Raw genomic sequence first — 25,443 nt, forward strand, 5'->3', positions numbered from 1 at the left:
AGAAAAGAAGGAATTTACAACCAAGACTGCAGTAACTTTTACCAAAATCATTCCCCAAACACTCAGTAGGGCTCTAGTTACAAGCAAGTTGATTATTAATAACTATTTTGATTAGTTTCTTATTTATCCTTCCAGTATGTCTTTATGCAAATGTAAGAAATTTGAATATTTACTCAGATTTCCTCCTTTCCTGATTTCTTTTTCTTTTTACTTCTGTATCATACAAAAGAGAGATCCTTCTGTATCATACAAAAAAAAGTCTTCCTCATTCTTTTTTCTTTTTAATTTTTTTTTAACATTTATTTATTTTTGAAAGAGAGAGACAGGGCATGAGCAGGGGAGGGGGAGAGAGAGAGAGGGAGACACAGAATCCAAAGCAGGCTCCAGGATCTGAGCTGTTTGTTAGCACAGAGCCCAGCGCCGGGCTTGAACTCACGAATTGCAAGACCACGACCTGAGCTGAAGTCAGACGCTCAACCAACTGAGCCACCCAGGCACCCCAAGTTTTCCTCATTCTTTAGAGCAGTGTAGCTTTCTATTGTGTGGATGTACTACATTTAACCAGTCTCCTCTGATGAACACTTGGGTTGTTTCTAGTCTTTTGCACATGTATGCAGGTGTTTCTGTAGGATAGAGTCGCAGAAATGGGATTATGGGATTAGAGATTAGATACATCTGTAATTTGGGTAGATATTGCCCGATATCCCTCAGAGAGAATTATACCAGTTTCCTCTCCCTCAGCAATGCATGTGAAAACCACTTTGGTAAAAAATTCACCAACTGAATATATTGTCAAAATTTTGTGTTTTTACTAAATGAGAGCTGAGAATGGGTATCCAAATGTAGTTTTCATGTTTATTTATCTATTTACAGTAAGACTGAGCATTTTTCATATGTTTAAAAGTTATTTGTATTTCTTTTCTAAAATAGCTTGATTGAAATACCTAATACAATACAGACATACATATTTTAAGAGTTGAGTTCAATGAGATTTGACAGGTGCATACACCTGTATAACCACAACCGACCACTGCAATCAAGAAAGAAAACACATTCGTTAGCCTAACATATTCATTAGCTCCCTCCCCCTTTGCCATCACACCCCTCCCTGCCCTGTCCCCACTCCACCACTTCCTGTTATAATACGTTTTCAGAATTTCTAATAAATAGAATCATCTGGTATATACTCTTGTGTGTTTGGCTTCTTTCACTTGAAATGATGCTTTTGAGATTTATCCACGTTGCTGCCTGTGTCAAGAGTTCATTTTTTATATTGCTGAGTAATATCCCTGTATGTGGATATACCATAAACTGTCTACCCACTGGTTGATAGAACATTCAGATTATTTTCAGGTTTTGACTGTTATAAAATAAAGCTGTCACTAGTATCCTCATGCCAGGTTTTGTTTTTTTTTTCATCTTGGATAAATACCTAGTAGTGGAATTATCAAGTCATAGAGTCAATGCATGTTTAACTGTATGAAAAACTGCCAGACTGCTTTCCAAAGTAGTGGTACTAGTTTACATTCCCATTGACGATGGTATGGAAGTTTCAATTGCTTCCTCATCTTCAACAACATTGTTATTGTCAGTCTTGTGAATTCTAGACATTCTAGTGGACACGTAATGGTATCTCACGGTGCTTTTAATTTGACTTTTGAGAGTATCTAATGACAATGAGTATGTTTTGATGTGTTTATTGGCCATTAGTGTATGTTCTTTTATGAAACCTCTGTTCAAATATTTTGCTCGTTTTTAATTCAGGTATTTATATTAAGTTGTAGGAATTCTTTCTATTTTTTGGATAACTGTCCTTCATTAGATAGATGTATTTTAAATATTTTCTCTCAGTCTGTGGCTTGTCTTTTCGTCTTTTAAAACAGTGTTTTATGAAGAGTAGTTGTTTTAAAATTTTGATGGATCCCAATTCATCAAATTTTTCTTTTATCATTTTATGATAGGACATAAAAGCCATCTAAGAACCAAGGACACAAAATATTTCTCCTCTCTTTTCTTCTAAAGGTTTTATAGTTTGAGCTTCTACATTTAGGTTTATGATCCATCAGAGATAATTTTTGTATGTAGTGTGATGTAAGGGTTGAGGTTCATTTATTTCCAAATGTATATCCAATTATTCCAGAACCATTTATTGGAAAGAGTGTTATTTCCTTATCAAATTACTTTGGCTCCTTTAGCAAAAATTAGTTATACAGCTCAGTTTCTGGACTCTATTCTGTTCCATTAATCTACGTTTATTCTTAAATAATGCCATGCTGTTGTTTTATTGTAAGTCTTAAAATCAGAAAGAAAACCTTTCCAACTCTGTTTTTCTTTTTTAAAATTGTTTAGACTGTTCTAGGTCCTTTGCATTCCCATATATATTTTATTTTTTAATGTGTATTTATTTATTTTTGAGAGAGAGAGCAAACATGAGCAGGAGAGGGGCAGAGAGAGGGGGAGAGAGAGAATCCTAAGCAGGCTCTGCACTGTAGCAGGCTCTGTGCTGACGGTGCAGAGCTCAACACAGGGCTCAAACTCACAAACCATGAGGTCATGACTTGAGCTGCAATCAAGAGTAGGAAACTTAACTGACTGAGCCACCCAGGTACTCCCCTATATACATTTTAGAATGAGCTTGTCAGTTTTGACAAAAATGCCATGTAGGATTTTGATTGGAATGGCATTGAATGTTCAGATCAACTGAGGAAGAATTTATATTTTAACAACATTGGGTCCACCAATGTGTTAACATGGTCTATATCTTTCCATTTATTTGGGTCTTTAATTTGTCTCAGCAATGTTTTGTAGTTTTCAGCACACAGTTCTTACCTATGTAGAATTACATTTATTCTTTAAAAAAAATGGAAGTATAATTTACATTGCCATAAAATTCACCCTTTTAAAGTGTACAGTGCAGTGAATTTTAGTATACTCACAAAGTTATGCAATTATCACTACTGTCTAATTTCAGAACATTTTTATCTCCCCCAAAGAAACCCCATATCCATTAGTAGTCATTCTCCATTCCCTTAGCCCCCAGCCTCTTGGCAACTACTGATTTACTTTTTGTCTCTAAGAATTTGCTTATCCGGGTACATTTCATGCAAATGGAATCATAAAATATGTGGTCTTCTGCATCTGGCTTCTTTCACCTTAGCATAATATTTTCAAGACTCAAGCCTATCATAGCATAGGTAAGTGCTTTATCTCTTTTTTGTGGCTAAATAATATTTCATTGCATGGATTATACCACATTTTGTTTTTCCATTCGTCAATTGAGGGGCATTTGGTAGTTCCCACTTTGTGGCTATTTTGAATAATGCAAACTTTTTGTGTGGACATGTTTTCATTTCTTTTGGGTATGTACTTAGGAGTGAAATTGCTAGGTCATATGTTAACTCTCTGTTTACCCTTTTGAAGAAATGCCAGGCTGTTTTCCAAAGCAGTTGTTCCATATAATATTCCCATCAGCAGTGTATAAGAATTCCAGCTTCCCCACATCTTCACCAATATTTGTTATAGTCTTATCTTTTTTATTATAGCTATCCTAGTGGGTGTGAAGTAGGATCTTAATGTAATTTTGATTTGTGTTTCCTGTGTAATCTTGAACATCTTTTCTTACGCTTATTGGCCATTTGTATATCTTCTTTAGAAAATGTCTATTCATGGGGTGACTCAGTGGCTCAGTCTTTTAAGCATCCAACTCTTCACTTCAGCTCAGGTCATGATCTCATGCTTTGTGGGATCATGCCCATGTTGGGCTCTGTGCTGACAGGGTGGAGCCTGCTTGGGATTCTCTCTCTCCCTCATTCTCTGCCTCTCCCCTGCTCACATGTGTGTGTGTGCGCACTCACACGCACTCACGCATGCACACACGCGAGCTCGCTCTCTCTCAAGATAAATAAATAAAGGGGTGCCTGGGTGGCTCAGTCGGTTGAGCGTCCGACTTTGGCTCAGGTCATGATCTCACTGCTCGTGAGTTCGAGCCCTGCATTGGGTCCTGTGCTGACAGCTCAGAGCCTGGAGCCCGTTTCAGATTCTGTGTCTCCCTCTCACTCTGACCCTTCCCTGCTCATGCTCTGTCTCTCTATGTCTCTCAAAAATGAATAAACGTTAAAAAAATTTTTTTTAAGATAAATAAGCATTAAAAAAAGAAAATGCCTATTCATATTCTTTGCCAGTTTTAATGGAGTTGTCTTTTTATTGCAAGAGCTCTTTATATACTCTATTTATTATCTCTGTCATGGACTGAATTGTGCCTCCATTGAAATATGTTGAAGTCCTAACCCCCAGTACCTGTGAACACGACCTCATTTGGATACAGGGTCTTTGCAAATGCAGTAAAGTTAAGATGAGGTCATTAGGATGGGCCCTAATCCAATATGACCGGCGTACCTGTGAGAAGAGGAAATGCTATGTGAAGACAGAGACACACAGGGAGTGCCATGTGATGACAGATGGAGAGATTAGAGGGATGCAGGTACAAGCCAAGACATGCCAAGGATTGACAGCCACCACCAGAAGCTAGAAGAGGCAAGGAAAGATTCTACCCAGAGTCTCAAAGGGAACATTGCTTTGATAATAGCTTGACTTCAGAGTTCCAGCCTCCAGAGTGATGAGGAATAAATTTCTGTCGTTTTAAGCTACCCAGTTTGTGGTACTTTGTTATGGCAGCCCGCAGAAACTCGTTGACATTTTGGTACCAAAAAGTGAGGTACCTTCTATAACAAATAGCTAAAACAGTAGAAGTGGCTTTGTACTTGTATTACATGTGGAAGCTGGAGTAATGTTGGGGTGCTAGATAGAAAAAGCTTAAATTGCCTTGAAGGGATTGTTGGTATAAATACAGACTTAAAGGTGATTCTGGTGAGAGTTCATGCAGAAGTGAGACTATAGGGAAAGCGTCTGTCTCTCGGAGAATACGTAGATTGCCATGATCGGAATGTTGCTTAGAAGCATGAACTTTGAAGCTGCTTCTGGTGAGGCCTCAGAGAGCAGTGAGGAACATGCCCTATTTGACTCTGAAGAAGAGATGATCCTTGTTATAAAGTAGCAGAGAACGTAGTTGAATTATGTTTTGCCACTGAGTGGAAAGTAGAACCTGGAAGTGGTGAACTTGGATATTTAACTGTGGTGATTTCTGAACAAAATGTATAAGGTGTGGCCTGTTTTCACCGTGATGCTTATGGTACAATATGAGAGGAAAGAGATAAATTGAATGAACTTCAATAAAAAAGAACAACACTCGATGTTATAAATCCTATAATATATTGTTAATTATTTTTGCTTAAGCCTTTTAAGGGGAAAACAAAAGTATTTCGTATTTAACCACATACTGACCACTTCTAGAGTTCACCATTGCTTTGCATAGATCCAAGTTTCTACCTGGTACCATACTTCTTTAGCCTAAAGACCATGATTCAACATTTCTCCTGGTATAGATCTACTAGTGATCAACTTTTTGTTTTTTTTCCCTTTTGTCTGCAAAAGTCTTTGTTCTACTTTTGTTTTTCAAAAATGTTTGTTACTGTGATAAAATACACATAACTATTTTTAAGTGTACAGTTCAATGATAGTAAGCACATTCACAATGTTGTGCAGCTATTACTAACATCTACGTCCAGAACTCCTTTCATCTTGCAAACCTGAAACTGTGTATTCATTAACCAATAATTCCCTCTTCTGCCCTTCCTCCCAGCCCCTGGTAACCGCCATTCTATTTTCTGTCTCTATGATTTGGACTACTCTAGGTACCTCAGATAAGGGGAATCATATTCACTATTTGTCCTTTGGTGACTCACATTTCAATTAGCATGATATCTTCCAAGTTTCATCCCTGTTGTACCACATGTCAGAATGCCCTTCCTATTTCAGGCTGAAATTCCATTGTATTGCCACATTTTGTTTATCTATTCATCCATCAAGGGACACTTGAGCTGCTTCAACCTTTGGGCTGTTGTGGATAACACTGCGATGAACACAAGTGTGCACATATCCATTCAAGTCCCTGCTTTCAATTCTTTGGGGTATATACCTTGATGTGGAATTGCTGGATTATAGTAACTGGCTTTCATTTTGTTGAAGAACCATCATACCATTTTCCACCGTTTACTTTCTCACTAACAGTTTCACAAGGGTTCCAATTTCTCTATATCACCTTCAACAACACCTATTTTCTGTGGTTTTGGTGGTAGCTATCCTAATGAATACAGGGTAGTTTCTCATTGTGGTTTGAGTTGCATTTACCTAATAATTAATGATGTTAAACATCTTTTCATGTGTTTATTGATCAATCATATGTCATCATTGGAGAAATATCTATTCAAATCCTTTGAGTATTTTAAAATCAGGTTGTTGTTATGTTGTTGAGTTTTGGGAGCTCTTTATATTTTCTGCTTATATCAATCCCTTATCAGATATATAATTGCAAATATTTTTCCATTCCATAGGTTGGAATCTGTGTTTTCATTTCATTTCATCTGTGTTGATGCACAAAAAATTCTAAATTTCATGGTCAGTTCGTCTATTTTTTCTTTTATTGCCTGTGCCTTTGATGTCATATCCAAGAAATCATTGCCAAATTTAATGTTATAAAGCCTTTTGCATGTTTTCTTCTATGAGCTTTATAGTTTTACATCTTATATTTAAATCTTTGATTCATTTTTAGTTAATTTTTATATATGCTGTTAGGATACAACTTCATTCTTTTTGTAAATGGATGTCCAATTTTTTCAGCATCATTTGTTGAAAAGACTGGTCTTTTCCCATTGAGTGGTCTTGGCGCATTTGTCAAAAATCATTTGACCATATCGGGACACCTGGGTGGCTCAGTCAGTTGAGCGACTGACTTCAGCTCAGGTCATGATCTCACAGTCTGAGTTCGAGCCCCGCATCGGGCTCTATGCTGACAGCTCAGGGTCTGGAGCCTGCTTCGGATTCTGTGTCTCCCTCTCTCTCTGCCCCTCCCCTGCTCATGCTCTGTCTGTCTCTCTCTCTGTCAAAAGTAAATAAACATTAAAAAAAAATCATTTGACCATATACATGCAGGTTTATTTTGGGGCTCTGTATTCTGTTCCATTGGCCTATATGTCTGTATTTATGCCTGTACCACACTGTTTTGACTACTCTGGCTTTGTGCTAAATTTTTAAGACATGTTTATTTTGAGTGAGAGAGAGAGAGAGAGAGAGAGAGAGAGTGCATGCTCATGCGCATGTGAGCGGGGGAGAGGCAGAGAGCGAGAGAGAGAGAGAGAGAGAGAGAGAGAGCGAGAGAGAGAGAATCCCAAGCAGGCTCCATGCTGTCAGCACAGAGCTCCAGCACAAAGCATCATGGGGCTCAGTCCCACAAACTGTGAGATCATGACCTGAACAGAAATCAAGAGTTGGACCCTTAACTGACTGAGCCACCCAGGCACCCTGCATATTTTAAAATCAGGAAGTATAAGTCCTGAAGCTTTGTTCTTCTTTTTCAAGATGGTTTTAGCTGTTCAGCATCCCTTGAAATTCCATATGAATTTTAAGATGGGTTTTTCTATTTCTGCAAAAAAAAAAAATGTCATTGGGATTCTGATAGAGACTGCATTGAATCTTCAGATTGCTTTAGATAGTATTGACATCTTAATAATATTAAGTCTTCCAATCCATGAACATGGAATGTGTTTCCATTACTTTCTCTTCTTTAATTTTTTTCAGCAATGATTTCTAGTTTTTATTGTACAAGTCTTTCACCTCCTTGGTTAAATTAATTCCTAACTATTTTTTTGATGCTACTATAAATAGAAGTGTTTTTGTAATTTCCTTTTCAGATTGCTCATTGCTACCATGTAGAAGTGTGACTGAGTTTTGTGTGTTGACTATGTGTCTTGCTGCTTGGCTAAATTCATTTATTAAGTCTAACTGTGGAATCTTTAAGGTTTCCTACATATAAGATTATATCATCTGCAAACAGAGATAATTTTGCTTCTTCTTCTCCAGTTTGGACGTCTTTTATTTATTTTTTTCTTGCTTAATTGCTCTGGCTAGAATTTCCAATACTATGTTGAATAGAAATGGTGAAAGTTTGTTCCTGATCTTACAGGGAAAGCTTTCAGTCTTTGACCATTGAATATGATGTTCACCGTGGGTTTCTTATAAATCTTTATTATGTTGAGATAGTTTTCTTCTTTTCCTAGATTATTTTGTGGTTTGTTGTCATTGTTGTTGTTGTTTTAAGTAGGATCTATGCCAAGCATGGAGCCCAATGCAGGGTTTGAACTCACAACCCTGAGATCAAGACCTAACCGAAAATCAAGAGTCAGACACTTAACCAACTGAGGCATCCAGGCGCCCCTCTTTAATGTTTTTTTAATCATGAAACGGTGTTGAATCCTGTCAAATGCTTTTTCTGCACCAATTAGATGATCATGTCAATGTTCCTTCATACTTTTAATGTGGTGTATCACAATGATTAATTTCTGTATATTGAACCATACTTACATTTCAGGAATAGATCTCACTTGGTTATGGTGTATATCCTTTCTAACATGATGTTAAATTCATTTTGATAATATTTTTTGAGGATTTTTACATCAATTCTCATAAAGGATATTGGTCTGTAGTTTTTTTCTTCCTTATAGTATCTTTGTCTGGCTTTCATGGCAGGGTAAGCTGACCTCACTGGGTGAGTTAGAAAGTGTTTCTTCCCTTTCAAGTTTTGAGAAAAGTTTGAGAAGGCTTGGTGTTAGTTCTTTTTTTAATGTTTGGTAGAATTTACCAGTGAGGCCATCAGGCCTGAGACCTTTCTCTGTACTGGAGATTTTTGATTACTGACTCAGTATCCTTACACATTATAGGTCTATTCAAATTTTCTGTTTCTTTATGATTCAGTCTTTGTTGGTTTTGTGTTTCTAGGAATTTGTCCATTTCGTGTATGTTGTCTAATTTATTGTGGACAATTGTTCGGAGTACTCTTTTTTTAAATGTTTTTATTTATTTTTGAGAGAGAGAGAGAGAGAGAGAGCGCGCGCACAAGTGGGGGAGGGGCAGAGAGAGAGAGGGAGAAACAGAATCTGAAGCAGGCTCCAGGCTCCAAGCTGTCAGCACAGAGCCCGATGCAGGGCTCGAACTCATGAACTGCAAGATCATGACCTGAACTGAAGCTGGAAGCTCAACCAACTGAGCCATCCAGGTGCTCCTGTTCAGAGTACTCTTATAATTTTTTTTTTTTAATTTCTGTAGAATCAGTAGTAATATACTCATTTTCAACTCTTACTTTAGTAATTTGAGTCTTTTTTTTTTTTTCTTAGTCTAGGTGAAGATTTGTCAATTTTGTTCATCATTTCAAATAACGAATTTTTGGTTTCACTGATTTTATATATTGATTTTCTATTCTTTATTTTATCTGTGCTCTAACCTTTATTATTTCTTTCTACTATGTCTGGATTTAATTTGTTGTTCTTTTCATACTTTCTTAAATTATAAAGTTAGGTTGTTGATTTCAAATCTTTCTTGTTCTTTAATGTGAGCATTTATTGCTATAAATTTCCCCCTTTTATTACTTCTCATAAGTTTTGCTGTGTTGAACTTTCATTTTCATTCATCTCTGGGTATTTCCTAATCTCTCTTGTGATATCTTCTTTGATCCATTGGTTGTTTAAAAGTAAGTTGTTTAATTTCCACAAATATGTGAATTTTCCAGTTTTCCTTCTGTTCTTAATTTCTGTCTCCATCCTACTGTGATCAGAGAAGATACTTTGTATTACCATATTACCAATCTGTCTTTTAAAATCTGTTAAGATTTAGTCTGTGGCCTAAAATATGGTCTGTTCTGGAGAATGACCTGTGTGCATTTGAGAAGGATGAGTACTTTGTTGTCATTGAGTAGAGTGTCCTGTATGTCTGTTAAATATTACTGCTTTATTGTGTTGTTCAAGTCCTGTTTCCTTACTTATTTTATATCTGGCTGTTCTATCCATTATTGAAAGTAGGATATTGAGGGGTACCTGGATGACTCAGTCGTTAAGCATCTGACTTCAGCTCAGGTCATGATCTCATAGTTTGTGAGTTCGAGTCCCACATCGGGGGAGCTTGAGCCCCACTTTGAGTAAAAACATGAACCCCAGGTGAGCCCTGCTTCTCTCTCTCTCTCTCTCTCTCTCTCTCTCTCTCTCTCTCTCTGCCCCTTGATAACTTGCACCCTCTCTCTCAATCAAAAAGAAAAAGAAAGAAAGAAAGAAAGAAAGAAAGAAAGAAAGAAAGAAAAAGAAAGAAAGAAAGAAAGAAAGAAAGAAAGAAAGAAAGAAAGAAAGGTATTGAAGTCTCCAATTCTTGTTGTAGAAATGTCTCCATCTTCTTTCAGTTTGGCCAATTTTTGCCTTATATATTTTGGTTGGTGATTAGGTACTATTATATCTTATTGCTGTATTGAATGTTTTATTAATATATAATGTCCTTCTTTGTCTCTTGTAATCTTTTTTGATTTAAAGTCTATTTTGTCTGATATTAGTTTAACTAGCCCTGCCATCTTTTGGTTACTGTTTGCATGAAAAACTTTTTTTATCCTTTATCTTGCAACCTGTTTGCATCTATGAATCTGAAGTGAATCTTGTGTGGACAGTATATAGTTGGATCATGTTTTGTTTTTATTCATGATACCAATGTCTGTCTTTTGATTGTAGAGATAATTACCTTAAATTTAAAGTAATTATTACAGTAGGACTTTTGTCATTTTGCCATGTTTCTATGTACATTATAGCTCTTTGTCCCCTTCATTTCCTGCATTATTGTCTCTCTTGTGTATAGTTGATTTTTTGGTAATAAAACATTTTAATTCCTTTTCATTTCCTTTGAGTATACTCTATAAGTATTTTCTTTGTGGTTACCATAGGGATTACATTTAACATGCTAAAGTTATAACACTCTAATTTGACTTTATGCCAGCTTAACTGTAATAGTATGCAAAAATTCTGCTCATTTACAGCTCTGCTCTCAGTAACTGACATCACAGAATTACAATTTTATATATTGCGTGTCTAAAAACATGAACTAATAATTGCTTTTTTAAATGTATTAGTCTCTTAAATTACATAGAAACCAAATTATGGAATTAGAATGAAAGTTACAATAACACTAGCTTTTAGGCTAATAATTTTAAACAATATATTCATCTCTTAAATCATGTGGAAAAAAGTTGAGTTTTAAACCATTGTTACTATAATACTAGCTTTTATAATTGCCCATGTATTTACCTTTACTGAGATGTTTATCTCTTCATATGGCTTTGAGTTACTGTCTGGTAGCTTTTCATTTCAACCCGCAGGACTCCCTTTAGGATTTCTCACAGGGAAGGTCTACTAGTAACAAACTCCCTCAGCTTTTATTTATCTGTAAATGTCTTAATTTCATTCTCACTCTTGAAAGGACAGTTTTGTTGGATATAGAACTCTTGGCTGACAGGTTTTTCCTTTTAGCATTTTGAATATATCAGCCCACAGCCTTCTGACCTCCAAAGTTTCTGATGAGAAATCTGCTCAATAATTGAGGATTATTGAGGATCTTATTGAGGATCTCCTGTAAGTGACAAGTCACTTCTCTCTTGCTGCAGTTGAGATTATCTCTTTGCCTTTGCCTTTCAATAGTTTAATTATAATGTGTCTTGGTGTGGGTCTCCTTGATTTCATCTTTCTTGCAGTTCATTGAGCTTCTTGGATGCTTATATTCATGTCTTTAAACAAATGGTCATTTTCTTTTGTCTTTGATGGTGACCATGACTGTGGCCCATTCCTGTTCTGTCACCCATATATCCACTGAAAGGAGACTGATCTGGGAAGCAGGCACCAAGACAAACCTAGAATTACAGGAGAGTTATTGGGGGGTGGTACCTGAGAAGGATCAGGGAAGGGCAGACATGGGCTAGCAAAGCCTTTAGGTCGTGATTCAGGTCTGATATCTGTTAAAGAAGAGGGAGACGGAAGGAAGATTGGAAGGAAGAACCTCAGCCTGTGGTGTAGCTCTGAGAAGTCTCATTCAGACCAACAGGGCTTTGGCTCTGTGATAACCTGTGATGAAATTCCACATTAACCAGAAACGGCCAGGCCTTAATATCCCTAACCATGCTCAGTTGTTCACTGGAGGATGCCTGGGAAGTGTGCGCCAAGTTCTTTCCTGAAGAGAGAGATACCTACCAGGGGTACAGTTACATGTGGCCCTCTGTATCACAGAATCCTTTTTTTTTTTATGTTTATTTTGAGAGAGAGAGAAAGATCGCTGGTGGGGGGTGGGGGTGGGGCGGGAGAGAGAGAGGGAGACACAGAATCCGAAGCAGGCTCCAGGCTTCGAGCTGTCAGCGCAGAGCCCAATGCAGGGCTCAAACCCACAAACTGGGAGATCATGACCTGAGACAAAGTTGGACACTCAACCAAACCCAGGCACCCCACAGAATTCTGGATGGTAGAAAAGATTCTTGTAGAGTAACTGGTAAATCTACCTCCCTCTATGATAGATGTTATCTATGACATTCTGAATAAATGAGCATCTGTCTTATTTTAAAACTTGTTTAGAAAAGAAAACACATTTTCCTATCATGTTTAATATTAAATACCAGGGTTTTTTTCTGTCTGATCTTAGTCCTACAGCTATGGTATAAGCCAGTTTTCTTTACCTTGTCATCAAGACTTGAAATATGTGTGGATTTCTAAAATAATAAAGATTTATATTGACTTTTAATGATCCTTTCATTTCATCCCACATAGAGCCCCCTGGAAGGGGCTAAGAAGGAACATTGTAAATATATGGTTCTTCCCTTTAAGAGTGTTTACAAATAAAAGTCTTTCAAATTAGAAAAGGTATTCAATGAATAAGTAATAAATTATAGTTAAATGGCCTTTTAAAGTCATTTCTTGGGGCGCCTTGGTGGTTCAGTCAGTTGGGCGTCCGACTTCAGCTCAGGTCATGATCTCACGGCTCGTGGGTTCGAGCCCCGTGTCAGGCTCTATGCTGCTGGCTCAGAGCTTGGAGCCTGCTTCAGATTCTGTGTCTCCCTCTCTCTCTGCCCCTCCCCTGCTCATGCTCTGTCTCTCTCTGTCTCAAAAATAAATAAGAACATTAAAAAAAATTTTTTAAGTCATTTCTTGAGGAAAGAGGAAGTAACTAAATAGATTTTTGCCATTGAAGTTATCTTGTGATCTTTCAAGAAGAAAAAGACTGAAGCTTTCTTGATTGTGTTTAGCAGCCAGGCAATGGTGATATCACTCAGTATTAACCAAAGAATCATTCTCAACAGCGTAATCGAGTGAACTGAATGCTGTAATCCGGGGGTTAGGAGCTTCAGATCTTGATGTAGGGTCACGCTCCCCTTCGCCTGCATCATCAGCTTTTAGATGGGTGCTCAGGTGCCTCATGCCATCATTCCTGGTCTCTGACTACTTTACTTTCTGTTTCCTACAAATAGGAAGTAAAAGGATGGAAATTAAGATCTGAGTGCCTACAATGTTGTAATGACTCTGCTGTGGGTTTGATATAACTCATGTAATGTTAACAGAAAATTCTGGGAGGTAAGTATCGTTCCGTCTTCTGCATAGTGAGGAAACCAAGATCACAAATTCATAAATGTGGAAGATCTCAAATTTCAACTGACTACAAAACCCACATTTTTGCCACTGTGACTTTCAAACTGTGTTTTAGGGATCCTTGACATTCTACAGATGCAAAGCTCCAGGCCTTCTGCCTCCACACCGACCAGAGAAGCTTCCATTTCTGGGAGCCCTGGAGGCAGTTTCCCCATAAGAATTCTTTTGAAAATAAATGAGAGGGGGTGACTTTAAAAGAACAAATAATTTAGTGACTACTGGGTGGCTCAATCAGTTAAGCGCCCAACTCTTGGTTTCTGCTCAGGTCATGATCTCACAGTTCCATGGGATCGAGCCCGCATCAGGCTCTGTGCTGGCAGCATAGAGCTAACTTGGGGTTCTCTCCCTTCCTCCCTCTCTGTGCCCCCTTCCCAAAAACAAATAAATATTTAATTAATTTTTAAAAATTTTAAAAGAACAAATAATTTAGAAAAGCAATCCTTTAAACCAAGTCCTCAAGATAATGATCTGTATTCCTTACCAATTTCTATATGCAGACAGATTTATCATTAATTAGATCCTCTTAATGTGGCTAGTATGCATATTCTCAGAGAAAATGCTTAAAAGAGAAGAAATGCTAGGTATCTGGTAAGAATGATAATAGCCACAATATGTCAAGCATCTCTCATATGCCATGTTCTGTTCTAGATGTTTTATAAACATAGTCTCATGTAATCCCTATAACAACCCTCCCCAAGGTAGGAGAGATAGTCCCACTTCATATTTGAGAGAATTTAAAGGAACTTGAACAATGTAAGAGACAGAGCTAGGAGTTATTCCAGGTTTGTCTGGCCTTCCAGCTGATTTTGTTCATCATATTAACTCTTATGAGGATTTATGGAGGGGTTTATATAGTGGATTTATTATAACTGATGGGGGTTACAGCATGCCCAACACTGAGCACATGAACCTGGAGCTGATGACCTGGCATGTTTCTTCCTGTCTGGCACCCACATCTGCCACCCCATTGGCTATGCCTGTGCGAGGGCAGAGCACAGTGCAAGCACACAGCACGGATGGCAGGAACATTTGTCATACTGTGCCCAGGAGGCATAGTTTGGTTCAGAGCATTAGATGATCCCCACCTTTCAGGTAGTGGAACACTGAAAGTGGAAAATTCCAAGCTGTTACACCGTTCTCCAGAGCTGTTGGTAGCTACCCTGTGCCAGTTAGGCAATTCCTTAGCACGTCAGTCAGTGCTTCCCTGTTTGCTGTTGCCTGACAGATGAGGTAGGCTCCCTTCAGCTACCCAGAGCTCTCGCCATCCCACTGCTCATCTCTCACATTGTTTGCTGCCCTTTTCCTGTGTTTTTCTGCTTGAAACTTTGGTCACCACGGAGTCTGTGAAGGACATAAATTGCCTAAGTGCATAATTATTTTTAGAATGGCATAAATTATGGGAGATTTCAAATATATATCCCTTTGAAAACTATCTTTTAAAAGTTATGGCATTAAAATACATGACATTCTTATGCTAAAAAACACAAAGGAAATGAGGGGAGTTGAACCATTTCCCTACACTTTGCACAGAGGCATCTCAGGTGGTGGAGGGGTGGGGCCAAGAAGAGCTTTGCCTTGAGTGCTGAATGCTCAGCGTGTCAGGTATGGATGTGCAGAAACATTCACCAGGGCAGAAGAGGGTGGGTGATATCCTTTCCTGTATCCTTGTATGGTGCTGCTAAGAAGTCGACCTCATTCTTAGCCAGGTCTTTTTTCTATGCCCTTAGACAGGAGGATTTGCAAAAGTTACACCGAGGTTTTAGCATCCATTTTTCCAGTTTCCTTTTCCATTCTTTCCAACCCATCTCTTCCTGTTTTATTGATATTAAACACAAAAAAGGGAAATTATTAATAATCAACGTTACTAAACTAATGGATTAATTTTGGAAAAACCTGTAGGTCAAATGAATACATATCTGGCAGTAAATTATGAATCCAGAAGTACAAGCAAAGCTCCAGCATACTTTTGTCCAAAATTTAATTAGGTAAAACTCTTTGGTTGATCCACCCTTTCCTTTCTTCAGCTTAAGTAAATATATCTGAGCCTCACCTCTGTTCTCTGTAAAAAAAAAAAAAAAAAAAAAAAAAAAAAAAGTACTAATTTTGTAGGGTTCTGGGAAAATAAAATGAGATTGTGCAAGTAAAACATGTACCGTAATGTCTGACATATGCTAAGCACTAACTACCTATTAGCTGATCTCATTATTATTGCAATTATTATTACCAACGAATTTAGAAAGATTTCAACAATACTTTGTATTTGGTCGGTGCTTAACATTTACAGAATACTTTCAAAATCTCACTTTATTCCTACTCCGATGGCTATAATGTATGTAGGAAAAGTATTAGCTCCATTTTACAGTTGAGAAAACAGACTCAGAGAGAAAAATGTCTCTTACGAACTATGGTACCATGAACTATTTTTCCCAGCTTTATATCTCCTTTAGGTGACTTTATAATTTAGTTAGGGTGTAAATTAGTATTATTAGAATTTATAGGAAACATTATTGTATGTAGAAATAATTATGTAAAATGCTTTTTTGCAGATTTTGAAAATGAGCCAAGAAAAAATTGACATATTTGAAAGTAAGTTGTCAGAAGAGAGAGAAAGGAGAAAGCAATCGACATCTGATCTTAATACTGTACAGAAGGCTTTGAAAGTTGATAGTGAGGTATTCTGCCACTCAGGATGTTATTCTCCTCTTTTTGCATTCCTAATTTAGGGATTTCATGTTACCATTTATTTTGATTTTAAAATAAATAGTAGCTCTAGAATATGTGTTTCTGTTAGTAATAATGGGGTGACTGTTGTTCCCTCACGCTGAGTTCCAGCTCCAGCACTAGCCAAAAAGAGACCTTTAAGTAGTAGGTGGTTTGATTAGTATGGTGGCCATAGAGTCATGGACTTGTCTCTCCTTTTAACTGCTTGTCCTACCATCTTGGAAAGGTCTATCAGGAGACAACCAGCCTATATTTAAAAGAGAGACCTGGAAGTGAGTCCATGGAAGTCTAGATCACCAATTTAGAGGATGGTGACATTTAATCAGTTTGCAGGGTGGGTGACAGCCAGTGCAATGCCCCAAATCCCATCCTGATGACCTACAGGAATTTCCAATACAATGAGGTAGGAAACTGATACCACTTGCCTTCTTCCTGTGGCCACTCTCTGTTCTCTCTCCTTTTTGCCCAACACTTTCCTCATCAACATTCTCTTCTCCTTCTGATTTGAAGGCTTTGGGAAAATACCATGTAACTCCTTTCCTAAAGTAAATTTAATATCATCCGTTTCCTTCACAGGACACCACAGACTAACTCTCAGGCCCCAGTCATCCACCAGCCAAACTACATCTTCCATGTCATCAATGTAGAAATTTGATAAGACTCTACATATAACTAAAGGGTTTTCTCTCACAAATATAGGGGGAAGAAATCAGAGGATTAGAGGAAGCCCTAGTCACTGAATACACATTATTAACTAAGGCAGCATAATTTGTTGTGAAGAACACAGAGTTTGAAGTTGGTCAGATGGTTGAATCTCAGCTTTACCACTTCCTGGCTATGTGAACTTGGGCAGGCCACTTACACTCTCTGAGCCTGTTTCAGTAGCCCTTCTGCATGAGGTTGTCACAAGATTAAAGGCTCAGTTATTCTGTAAAAGGTACATTTGAAAAAAGATACACTTTAAGCAAGAAAATATAATTAGTGCAGGAGTTGCTGAAGAATGTACCCTCTCTACAAGCCTTGTAAAAAGTAGGAAGAACTCTGGAAACCCAGTCCTTCCACCTGTGAGTGATAGAAGCTAAGAATGCTCAGTTTCATTAATTGACTTAAGTAAACTTTACTACTTAACTACCTTAACTACTTTCTTAAAAGTAGTTCTGCTAGAAGAATAAGTTGGGGGGAAAAAAGCAAAAAAAAAATTGTGAGAGTTGTTTCAAAGATTCCATTTTAGAAATATTATACCTTTTATGGGGAAAATCTCATTTTACTAAATGTCTTTATTTCTTAATCAGGAGGTGCAAAAATCAAGGTCAGAACTTATATGCCTTTATAATGAAATTCAAAGTCTTCCAAGGGCAGCAGAAGACAGAGACCATTATTTAATAACATATGACCTGCTACAAAGAGAGAATTCTGAATTAGAAACAAAGGTGAGACTGGATTAATTATTTAAATGTTCAGTGTTAGACTTTATCTCTTATGAGGATACAATAAAAGGAAATTAATTTTCAATAAGAGATTACATGTAAATTGGAGTTTCTTTTATTATTATAGAATAAATTCCCATATAGTGTAGGCTATAAGCCAAGCTATGACTCAGAATAGACTTCAGTCTTTCACTCTTAGAATTAATCTGTGAATTTTTTTTTTTTTTACTTTGAGTCAGTTTCCCAAAAGCTTAAATTTTGGACCACATATTATAATGTAAAAGGTTTGCTCAAAAATACAACCACCAAATGATCCAGCAATTCCACTATCTAGAGAGATATACCCAAAAGAATTGAAAGCAGAGTCTTGAAGAGATATTTGCACACCCATTTTCACAGCAGCATTATTCACAATAGTTAAAGCTTAGAAGTATCCCAAGTGTTTCTTGATGGATTAATAGATAAGCAAATTGTGGTATATACACACAATGGAAAGTCATTGAGCCTTAAAAAGGAAGGAGATTCTGCAATATGCTACAACATGGATGAATCTTGAAGACTTTATGCTAAGTGAAATAAACCAATCACAAAAACACAAACACTGTATGATTTCAATTATATGAGGTACTCAGAGTAGTCAAAATCATAAAGACAGAAAGTGTAATGGTGGTTGCCCAGGGACTGGGGGAGACAAGAAAAGGGTGTAACTGTATAATAGGTATTGGGTTTGTTTTACAAGATGAAAAGGGTTTGGGGGATGGATGGTGGCAGTGGCCGCACAACCGTGTGAATATATTTAATACCACGGAACCACACACTTAAACTAGTTAAGATGGTAAACTTTATGTTAAGTCTATTTTACCACCACCCCCCAGTACTCAAAACAAACAAGTTGACTTAAGTGTCTTCAACCTTAAACCTTTGAATCAAAGCATTTTTTTTTCAGTTATACTGAAAATTAGGCTTATACTTAGAATTAGAAAAATATTTAAATGTCCTGACCCCACTTTGTTCCCCAGGTATAAAAATGGCTGCCAGACCAGGGTTAGTCAACATTGGAGGTTGCCTGTAGTGTAATTTCTGGAGTCCCACCTATTATTAACAACTCTGGGCTGAAAATTCCCTTCCTCAGTTACTCTCTGGGTCTTGATTAAAATGGCAGAAAGAAGTGAAGGCTTGAACACACAGTTAAAAGATATTGGGTTATATTTTAGTACATGTGAAATGAAGGACTAAGTCCAGGCCTCATTTATGTGAAGTTTTTATCCTGAAAGCAGGGTACAAGTTGCTGAGAGATTGGGATATGGATCAAATAGTATGTGACTTAGGGAGGGAAAGGTTCAGAACATGGGGTTTGCTGTCTGGGAAGGGAGATTATGGGGCATAGCCTATAACTAAGCTTTGTTTGTGGGATCTTGTCAGCAAAGTGAGTTACCCTCACACTGTGCAGTTAAAGGATCTTGTCTTATGAAATATCATTGGATAGTTTAACACAGGAGATAAATGTAGACAATAAGAATATAATATAAAAATGAGAGAGCCGTATCACTATCCTGCTAATCTGGCTCTCTCTCACTTAAAAAACTTTTTATTTTGAAATAATTTCAAATTTATAGAAAAGTTGCAAAAATAGCAAAAAGAATGCCCATATACCCTCACCTCTCCAATGTTAACATGGTTGGTACTACATTTGCTTTATCTTTCTCTCTCTCTCCCTCTGTCCAAAAATACCCTTCTTTAAAACCATGGATTTATGCATCCTTATGCCTGTGGTAAAAATGGATTAATTATATAACAACTGCAAAGTGTTAAGTTAAACTAGAAGAAGATCCTTCAATTAGATGTTAATTTATATTACTTGTCAATAATTATTTAAGCATTTAATGGACTAAATGACTAAATGTACTTTTTTTCATAATCATCTGTAAGAGTATGCAAAATAGAATATTTGTCTTTTCACTTTAACTTTATAGGTCTTGAAGCTTTCACAAGAATTTGAACAATTAAATCATTTTACTGTAGAGAGAAAAACTGCAGCTACTAATTTAATTACAGGTGAAAATATCTGTAAAGATCTTGTGTCTAAAGAACCAATTTTGGAAGTAGAGATTCAAAGCCCAAAGGAAGAGGAAAAGGAACTCTGGTAAATTGAGAAAATCCCATATCACATTAATTATTTGGGGGTACATTTGGCTTAATCATCATAAGAATTTGATATTTGTTGCCAAATGATGTGAGTGGAAAAATTAGTTATAAGCAAGCATTCCCCAAGAAGGTTGTCTTTTAATATATTATTAAATTTTTAAATCTTTTCCTGCTTTTTAAAATAATTTTATGCTTCTTGTAGAAAATTTGGAAAGCATGGAAAAGTGAAAGGAGATGTTAATAGCCCATAATGTCACCAGGGGAATATGTTAATGTCCTAATTTTTCTTTCTTCTCTCTATAAACCTACATATATGTGGGATTTTTTTTTTTACATAATTGGACTATACTCCAAATATCAAAAAAGCTGAGAGATTTTTGCTGTTTTTATTTAACATTGTATCTGATAATTTTGATAACCCTTTTCTTTCTTTTTCATTCTTCTTTTCTCTCTTGTTAATCTTGCCCTTTAACTCTTGTCTTTCTACTTTTTCACCAAAAGTATTTTTTCACAGAAACTTGTTAGACTTTGGGCAAATGTATTACTCTGCCTTGGCACGATAATAGATGCAATCGAATTCTGTCCAGGCAAAAGCCTAGAACTAGATCATCAAAATGGAATGAAAGATGGCAATTTGACTTATATATTATATACTAAAGGATACATCATCAATGAACTAGGAAAATATGGTCTAGGTATGGCCACATTTATATCTTTCAAAATGTTTTAACATACAAGGAGGGGTTTTTGCTAGTTTTGGACCTCTGAATTGTATGCCCTCCTAAAAGTTGCTTTTAACTTTAGAGTGTGCTTTGAGTCCAAGATTCACAACCATGAAACCTAGTTGCACAAGTGGGAAAAGCATATTGGAGAGGTGGTGGGGAATAGGTGTAATAGTGGTCACAAGAACAAAAAGCCAAGAAGCTAGATCACAGCATTTAGGTTTGCTGTAGGGGAAAAAGGAAGTCTAGTTCTTGAGCACTGGAAAAGTATATTACTGGGTTTTTGAGGGAGATTATTCTAGAATCTCTATAAGAGATAAATTAAAGAAGAAAAATGGACCAATTAATCCAGATATGAGCTACAGATGAAGAGACAGTGGCCTAGATTGAGTAGGCAGCAGTGGAGATGAAGTGTCCAATTTGAACACTCTTCAGAGAAGAAGTTGACATTAATTATCAAAGCTGACAAAAATCCACCCACCTGACTTGGGGTAATTGGTAGGGATACTTGCCCCACAGAACAAGGCTATGGCCTTAATTCATTTGGAGGTGGGGAACCTTGCCATGATAAAGATACTGGACTTCTCTATAAAGAGCTCCTTGCTGCCACCTGTTTCCATGACTTGGTCTAAATTAAATTACTTCCCAGCACCAAGACTGTGAGATGTCTACATATCTGCCCTATGCTTCCCTCTCTCCTCATAATGTTTCCTTGCTTATCTCCTCTGTCCCACTTCACAGCCTCCACATATCTCAGATCCGTTACACAATCACAATCAACAGTAAAATTGCCTATCTACCATGTGCCAGGTACTATAGGAAGACACTGAGGATACAAAATAAGACACAATTCCTACCCTTATGGTCCAAATAGCCTGCTGGGAGAAGATAGTGTTGGATACTATGGAAGCACAAAGGAGGTGCCCTGGCCCGGGCTAATAAACCAGAAAATATTCTTAAAGGAAATAACAAACCGAGTCCTGAAGTATGGGTAACCGAGAGCCAAGCAAAAAGATGGGGGATTAATTTTCAAGGGGGGTATGACATGTACAAGAGAAGTCATGATTTGTTTGAGGAACTCAATGACCTCAGTGCTGCTACAGCATAGAGCTTGAAGAGAGGAACTGGGGAAGGAGACCGTGAGAGTGAAGAAGTAGGCAGGGACCTGATCATGAGGGAACATGAGTGTCTGCATGAAGAAGTTTGGACAACAGGAAACTACCACAGGGTTTAGTAACATAAAAGAGACTAAGAAGATTTGTGCTTTAGAAAAATCACTCTGTTGGGGCGCCTGGGTGGCTCAGTCGGTTGAGTGTCCGACTTCGGCTCAGGTCATGATCTCGTGGTCCGTGAGTTCGAGCCCCGCGTCGGGCTCTGTGCTGACAGCTCAGAGCCTGGAGCCTGTTTCAGATTCTGTGTCTCCCTCTCTCTCTGACCCTCCCCCGTTCATGCTCTGTCTCTCTCTGTCTCAAAAATAAATAAACGTTAAAAAAAAAAATTAAAAAAAAATAAAAAGAAAAATAAGAAAAAAAAAAAAAGAAAAATCACTCTGCCAATTGTGTGGGAAATAGATTATTGTACAGGAACAAAGGCAGTGAGACCAGTTAGGAGACTGTTGCTATAATCTAGCTGAGAGATGGTGGTATTTGTGAGGAAGAGAAAAGTAAAGGGAATTGAGAAGAGGTAGACTCAACAGGACTTCAGGATTAATGAGTATAGGAAATGAGGAAGAAGGCATGGAAGTCAGAGTGTGGGCAGAGTTTAAAGAAGACTTTCAAGGTTCTGGTTTGATGGTGTCATCCTCTGAGTTTGGGAACACAGTTTAGAGGGAGGAGGGGAAGGAGTTCAGCTTTTGAAACACTGACTTTGAAGTGTCTCTGGAGCAGCCATGCCAAGAGCAAATGAAGACTGGGCTGGAGATAAATTTGAGAATCATCTACAAGTGGACATAAGCAGAAGTCATATGATGGATGAGATGGCCCTGGTTGTTGTCTGATGAAAGTACCTGAAGGCAGAAACCAAAGAAAAGCCTCTTTATAAGAGACGAAAAGAATTACCCTCAAAAGTAACTGAGACAAAACAGCCAGAGAGGTAGAAGGAAAGTCAGGAGAGTATGTGTTACAGAAGCCAGATTAAAGAGTGTTTCAAGAAAAAAGGAATAGCAAATAGTGCCATGTACTGCCAAGAAAATAAAGAATAAAGAGTGATTACTGAATCAGATTAAGAATGTGGTTGAAGACTTTAGTAAGAGTAGCTCCAAGGAAGGGCAAAAAACAAATGGCTCCCTAGATCCCATCTCATGGGATGGTGAATGGGAGTGAACTGAGGAGTGAGTGGAATTTGAGGAAGTACAACTGGTGAGTGTAGCTGCTTTCCAAAAAGTCTGGTTGTGAAAGGGAGAAGGGAATATGGAACTGAAGTGAGAGAAAATTTGTGTATGTTTAAATGCTGATCAGAAAGAGTCCCCAAATGGACAGGTTTAGGATTCTGCATACCAGAGAGGGGCTAGCCTTAGGAAGTCAGCCACCTGGTCCGCTGTAACAGGAGGAAGAAAGGGAGAATGGACAGAGATCCAAGTGAGTTTTTAACTTGACACCAAAGGATTGTGTGACGATTTGTGTCTTCTGTGAAGTAGGAAAGAAAGTCATGTGCTAAAAGAGGAATAGAAATATCAGAGTTTATAACATAGTGAAAAAAGTTTGAAATAATCACTATGGTGAGTGGAAAGGGAAGCTGACTAAGGAGGGCAGGTAGTGTTGAGGACCCAGTTAAGCTAGAGACTGTGACTTTGTATGGCATCTGTCTTTGAGAATATGTGATCTGTGGGGCAACATTTAGTATAGGCATGAGAAGACAGTTGGATTTGTCCAGGACCAAGGTTTTGCCACACGAATGCAGTGGAAGGACAATGGGGGGCGAAAGTTGAACATTTTATTTAGGCAGTGATTAAAATAATGAACAGTAGGCTCTACGTTGGATAAAGAAGCAGGTAAAGGGAGCTGATAGAAAAAGGGAAAAGTAATTGAAGGTACTTATGTAAAAATTATGTAAAAAGGAAAACCTGAAATCTGGATATCTAATTTTAGTTATTTTGGAAGTGAAGCATTTGCTGATGATATAACTCATAGTGTGGTTATGCAAGTAGCTGGCAAAGAGGGAGAGATGAGAAGATAACTGGAGATAAGGAGACTGAGGAAGTGAGATGCCAAGGCATTGGTGGGTGATCTGTATGGACCTTGGAATCTTCCAGGATGATTGCAGGACTTGGGGTGAAGAAGACACCAGAAAGCCATGAGCGAAAACCTTCCATTTGAAGAGAAGTAGAAAGTGTTTACAGCACACCTAGCATGGTCCAATGCACATAGAAGCTGCTCCATAAGCCAAATTGATTGATTCTTGTAGCACATCTCTTCTACTAGATTTTAGCTCCTTTAAGATAATGGGCTCTTTCTTGTTTTTCTGTTGTTTATAGTGCCTTTCTTTTAGAACAACAGATCTTAGAACAGGAGGGACCTGCAGATCTTCTAGTGGTTTACAGAGGTCAACCTTCTAAAACTTTAGGAGCTCTGTAAGGGTCTCAGAAACTGCCATGGGAGATGAGGAAAGACTGATGAGTGGAATTCTGTGTAAGATTTTACTTCGAGAAAGAAGCCACAGCTAAAATGTTTGAAAACCACTGCTATTTAGCTAAGTCTTCTCCTTTCACAGAAGAGGTCTCTGAGACCAAGAGAACTAAAATGACTATTTTGGTCACAGTCACGTACTTAGCAAGTTATCAGCAGGACTGCAAGAGGTCCACATCCCCTAACTCTGAGTCAGAAGTTACCACTTTATCTACTTTGTAGAGGACATAGTCACAAATATCCCAAGGGCAAGAAGGTGCTGGGACACTTGGGGTCTAGGTAATTGCTATGAAAGTGAGTTTTATGGTGTTAAAAAATGACTCAGGACTCTGTCTCTGTATATGCATAACATGGAGGGGGGAAAGGGGAGAAGAATGAAGTCCCATCTGTCTTGTTCTGGACTGTCTCCAGTGTCTAGAACAATGCCTGACACACAGTAGGTACTTTTAAAATATTGGAATGGGGCGCCTGGGTGGCTCAGTCGGTTAAATGGCCGACTTCAGCTCAGGTCATGATCTCGCAGTCCGTGAGTTCGAGCCCCGCGTCGGGCTCTGTGCTGATAGCTTGGAGCCTGGAGCCTGCTTATGTTTCTGTGTCTCCCTCTCTCTCTGCCCCTCCCCCATTCACGCTCTGTCTCTCTCTGCCTTTCAAAAATGAATAAATGTTGAAAAAAAATTTTTTAATAAAAAATAAATGAATAAAATATTGGAATGAATGGAGATTTCCTCCTCCCACTGTGTACTTGCAGCTAAACCCAAAGTTGGACTTCCAAGAGCAGCTCTAAGCTTGCAGAGCCCAGCTGATCTCAACCTGGGTTTGCTTTATTAGGAAGCTTGGGCCAGAGCAGCTGGTAGCTTCCCTTGACCTTAATGAGCTGTATTTTTTTCTAACACATTCTCATTTACCATCTCATTACATCTTACTACCTTTATCAAGAATTATATGATAAATCAGGGCACTAGTGTGGCTCAGTTGGTTAAGCATCTGACTCTTGATTTCACCTCAGATCATGATCCATAGTTCATGGGGTTGAGCCCCACATCGGGCTCTGTACTGACAGTGAGGAGCCTGCTTGGGATTCTCTCTCTCTCCCTCTCTGCCCTTCCCCAGCTCATGCTCCCTCTCTGTCTCTCTCAAAATAAATAAGTATTTTTTTAAAAAGAATTATATGATAAATGTTCAAGTTGATTTTCACTTCCGA

General features: G+C 37.9%; 1 protein-coding gene across 4 annotated transcripts in view; it reads left to right on the forward strand.

Moving 5' to 3' along the window:
• The window catches only part of CCDC30 (coiled-coil domain containing 30), a 126,049-nt gene that overhangs the window by 34,742 nt on the left and 65,864 nt on the right, over positions 1-25,443 (forward strand). Inside the window, exons 1-4 of one of the 4 annotated variants that reach the window (XM_042950485.1) lie at positions 13,475-13,529; positions 16,151-16,276; positions 17,618-17,755; positions 19,726-19,895. The exons of 1 other annotated variant lie outside the window; for it this stretch is intronic. In XM_042950485.1, coding sequence (XP_042806419.1) covers positions 16,160-16,276; positions 17,618-17,755; positions 19,726-19,895 — 425 coding nt within the window. In that variant the 5' untranslated portion in view covers positions 13,475-13,529; positions 16,151-16,159. Of the gene's footprint in view, positions 1-13,474; positions 13,530-14,730; positions 14,835-15,186; positions 15,207-16,150; positions 16,277-17,617; positions 17,756-19,725; positions 19,896-25,443 lie in introns of those variants that run through there. 2 more of the 4 variants (XM_042950484.1, XM_042950486.1) reach the window with 2 other exon arrangements.

The sequence above is a fragment of the Panthera leo genome, chromosome C1 (assembly GCF_018350215.1).
Source record: "Panthera leo isolate Ple1 chromosome C1, P.leo_Ple1_pat1.1, whole genome shotgun sequence".
Taxonomy (NCBI): Eukaryota; Metazoa; Chordata; class Mammalia; order Carnivora; family Felidae; genus Panthera; species Panthera leo.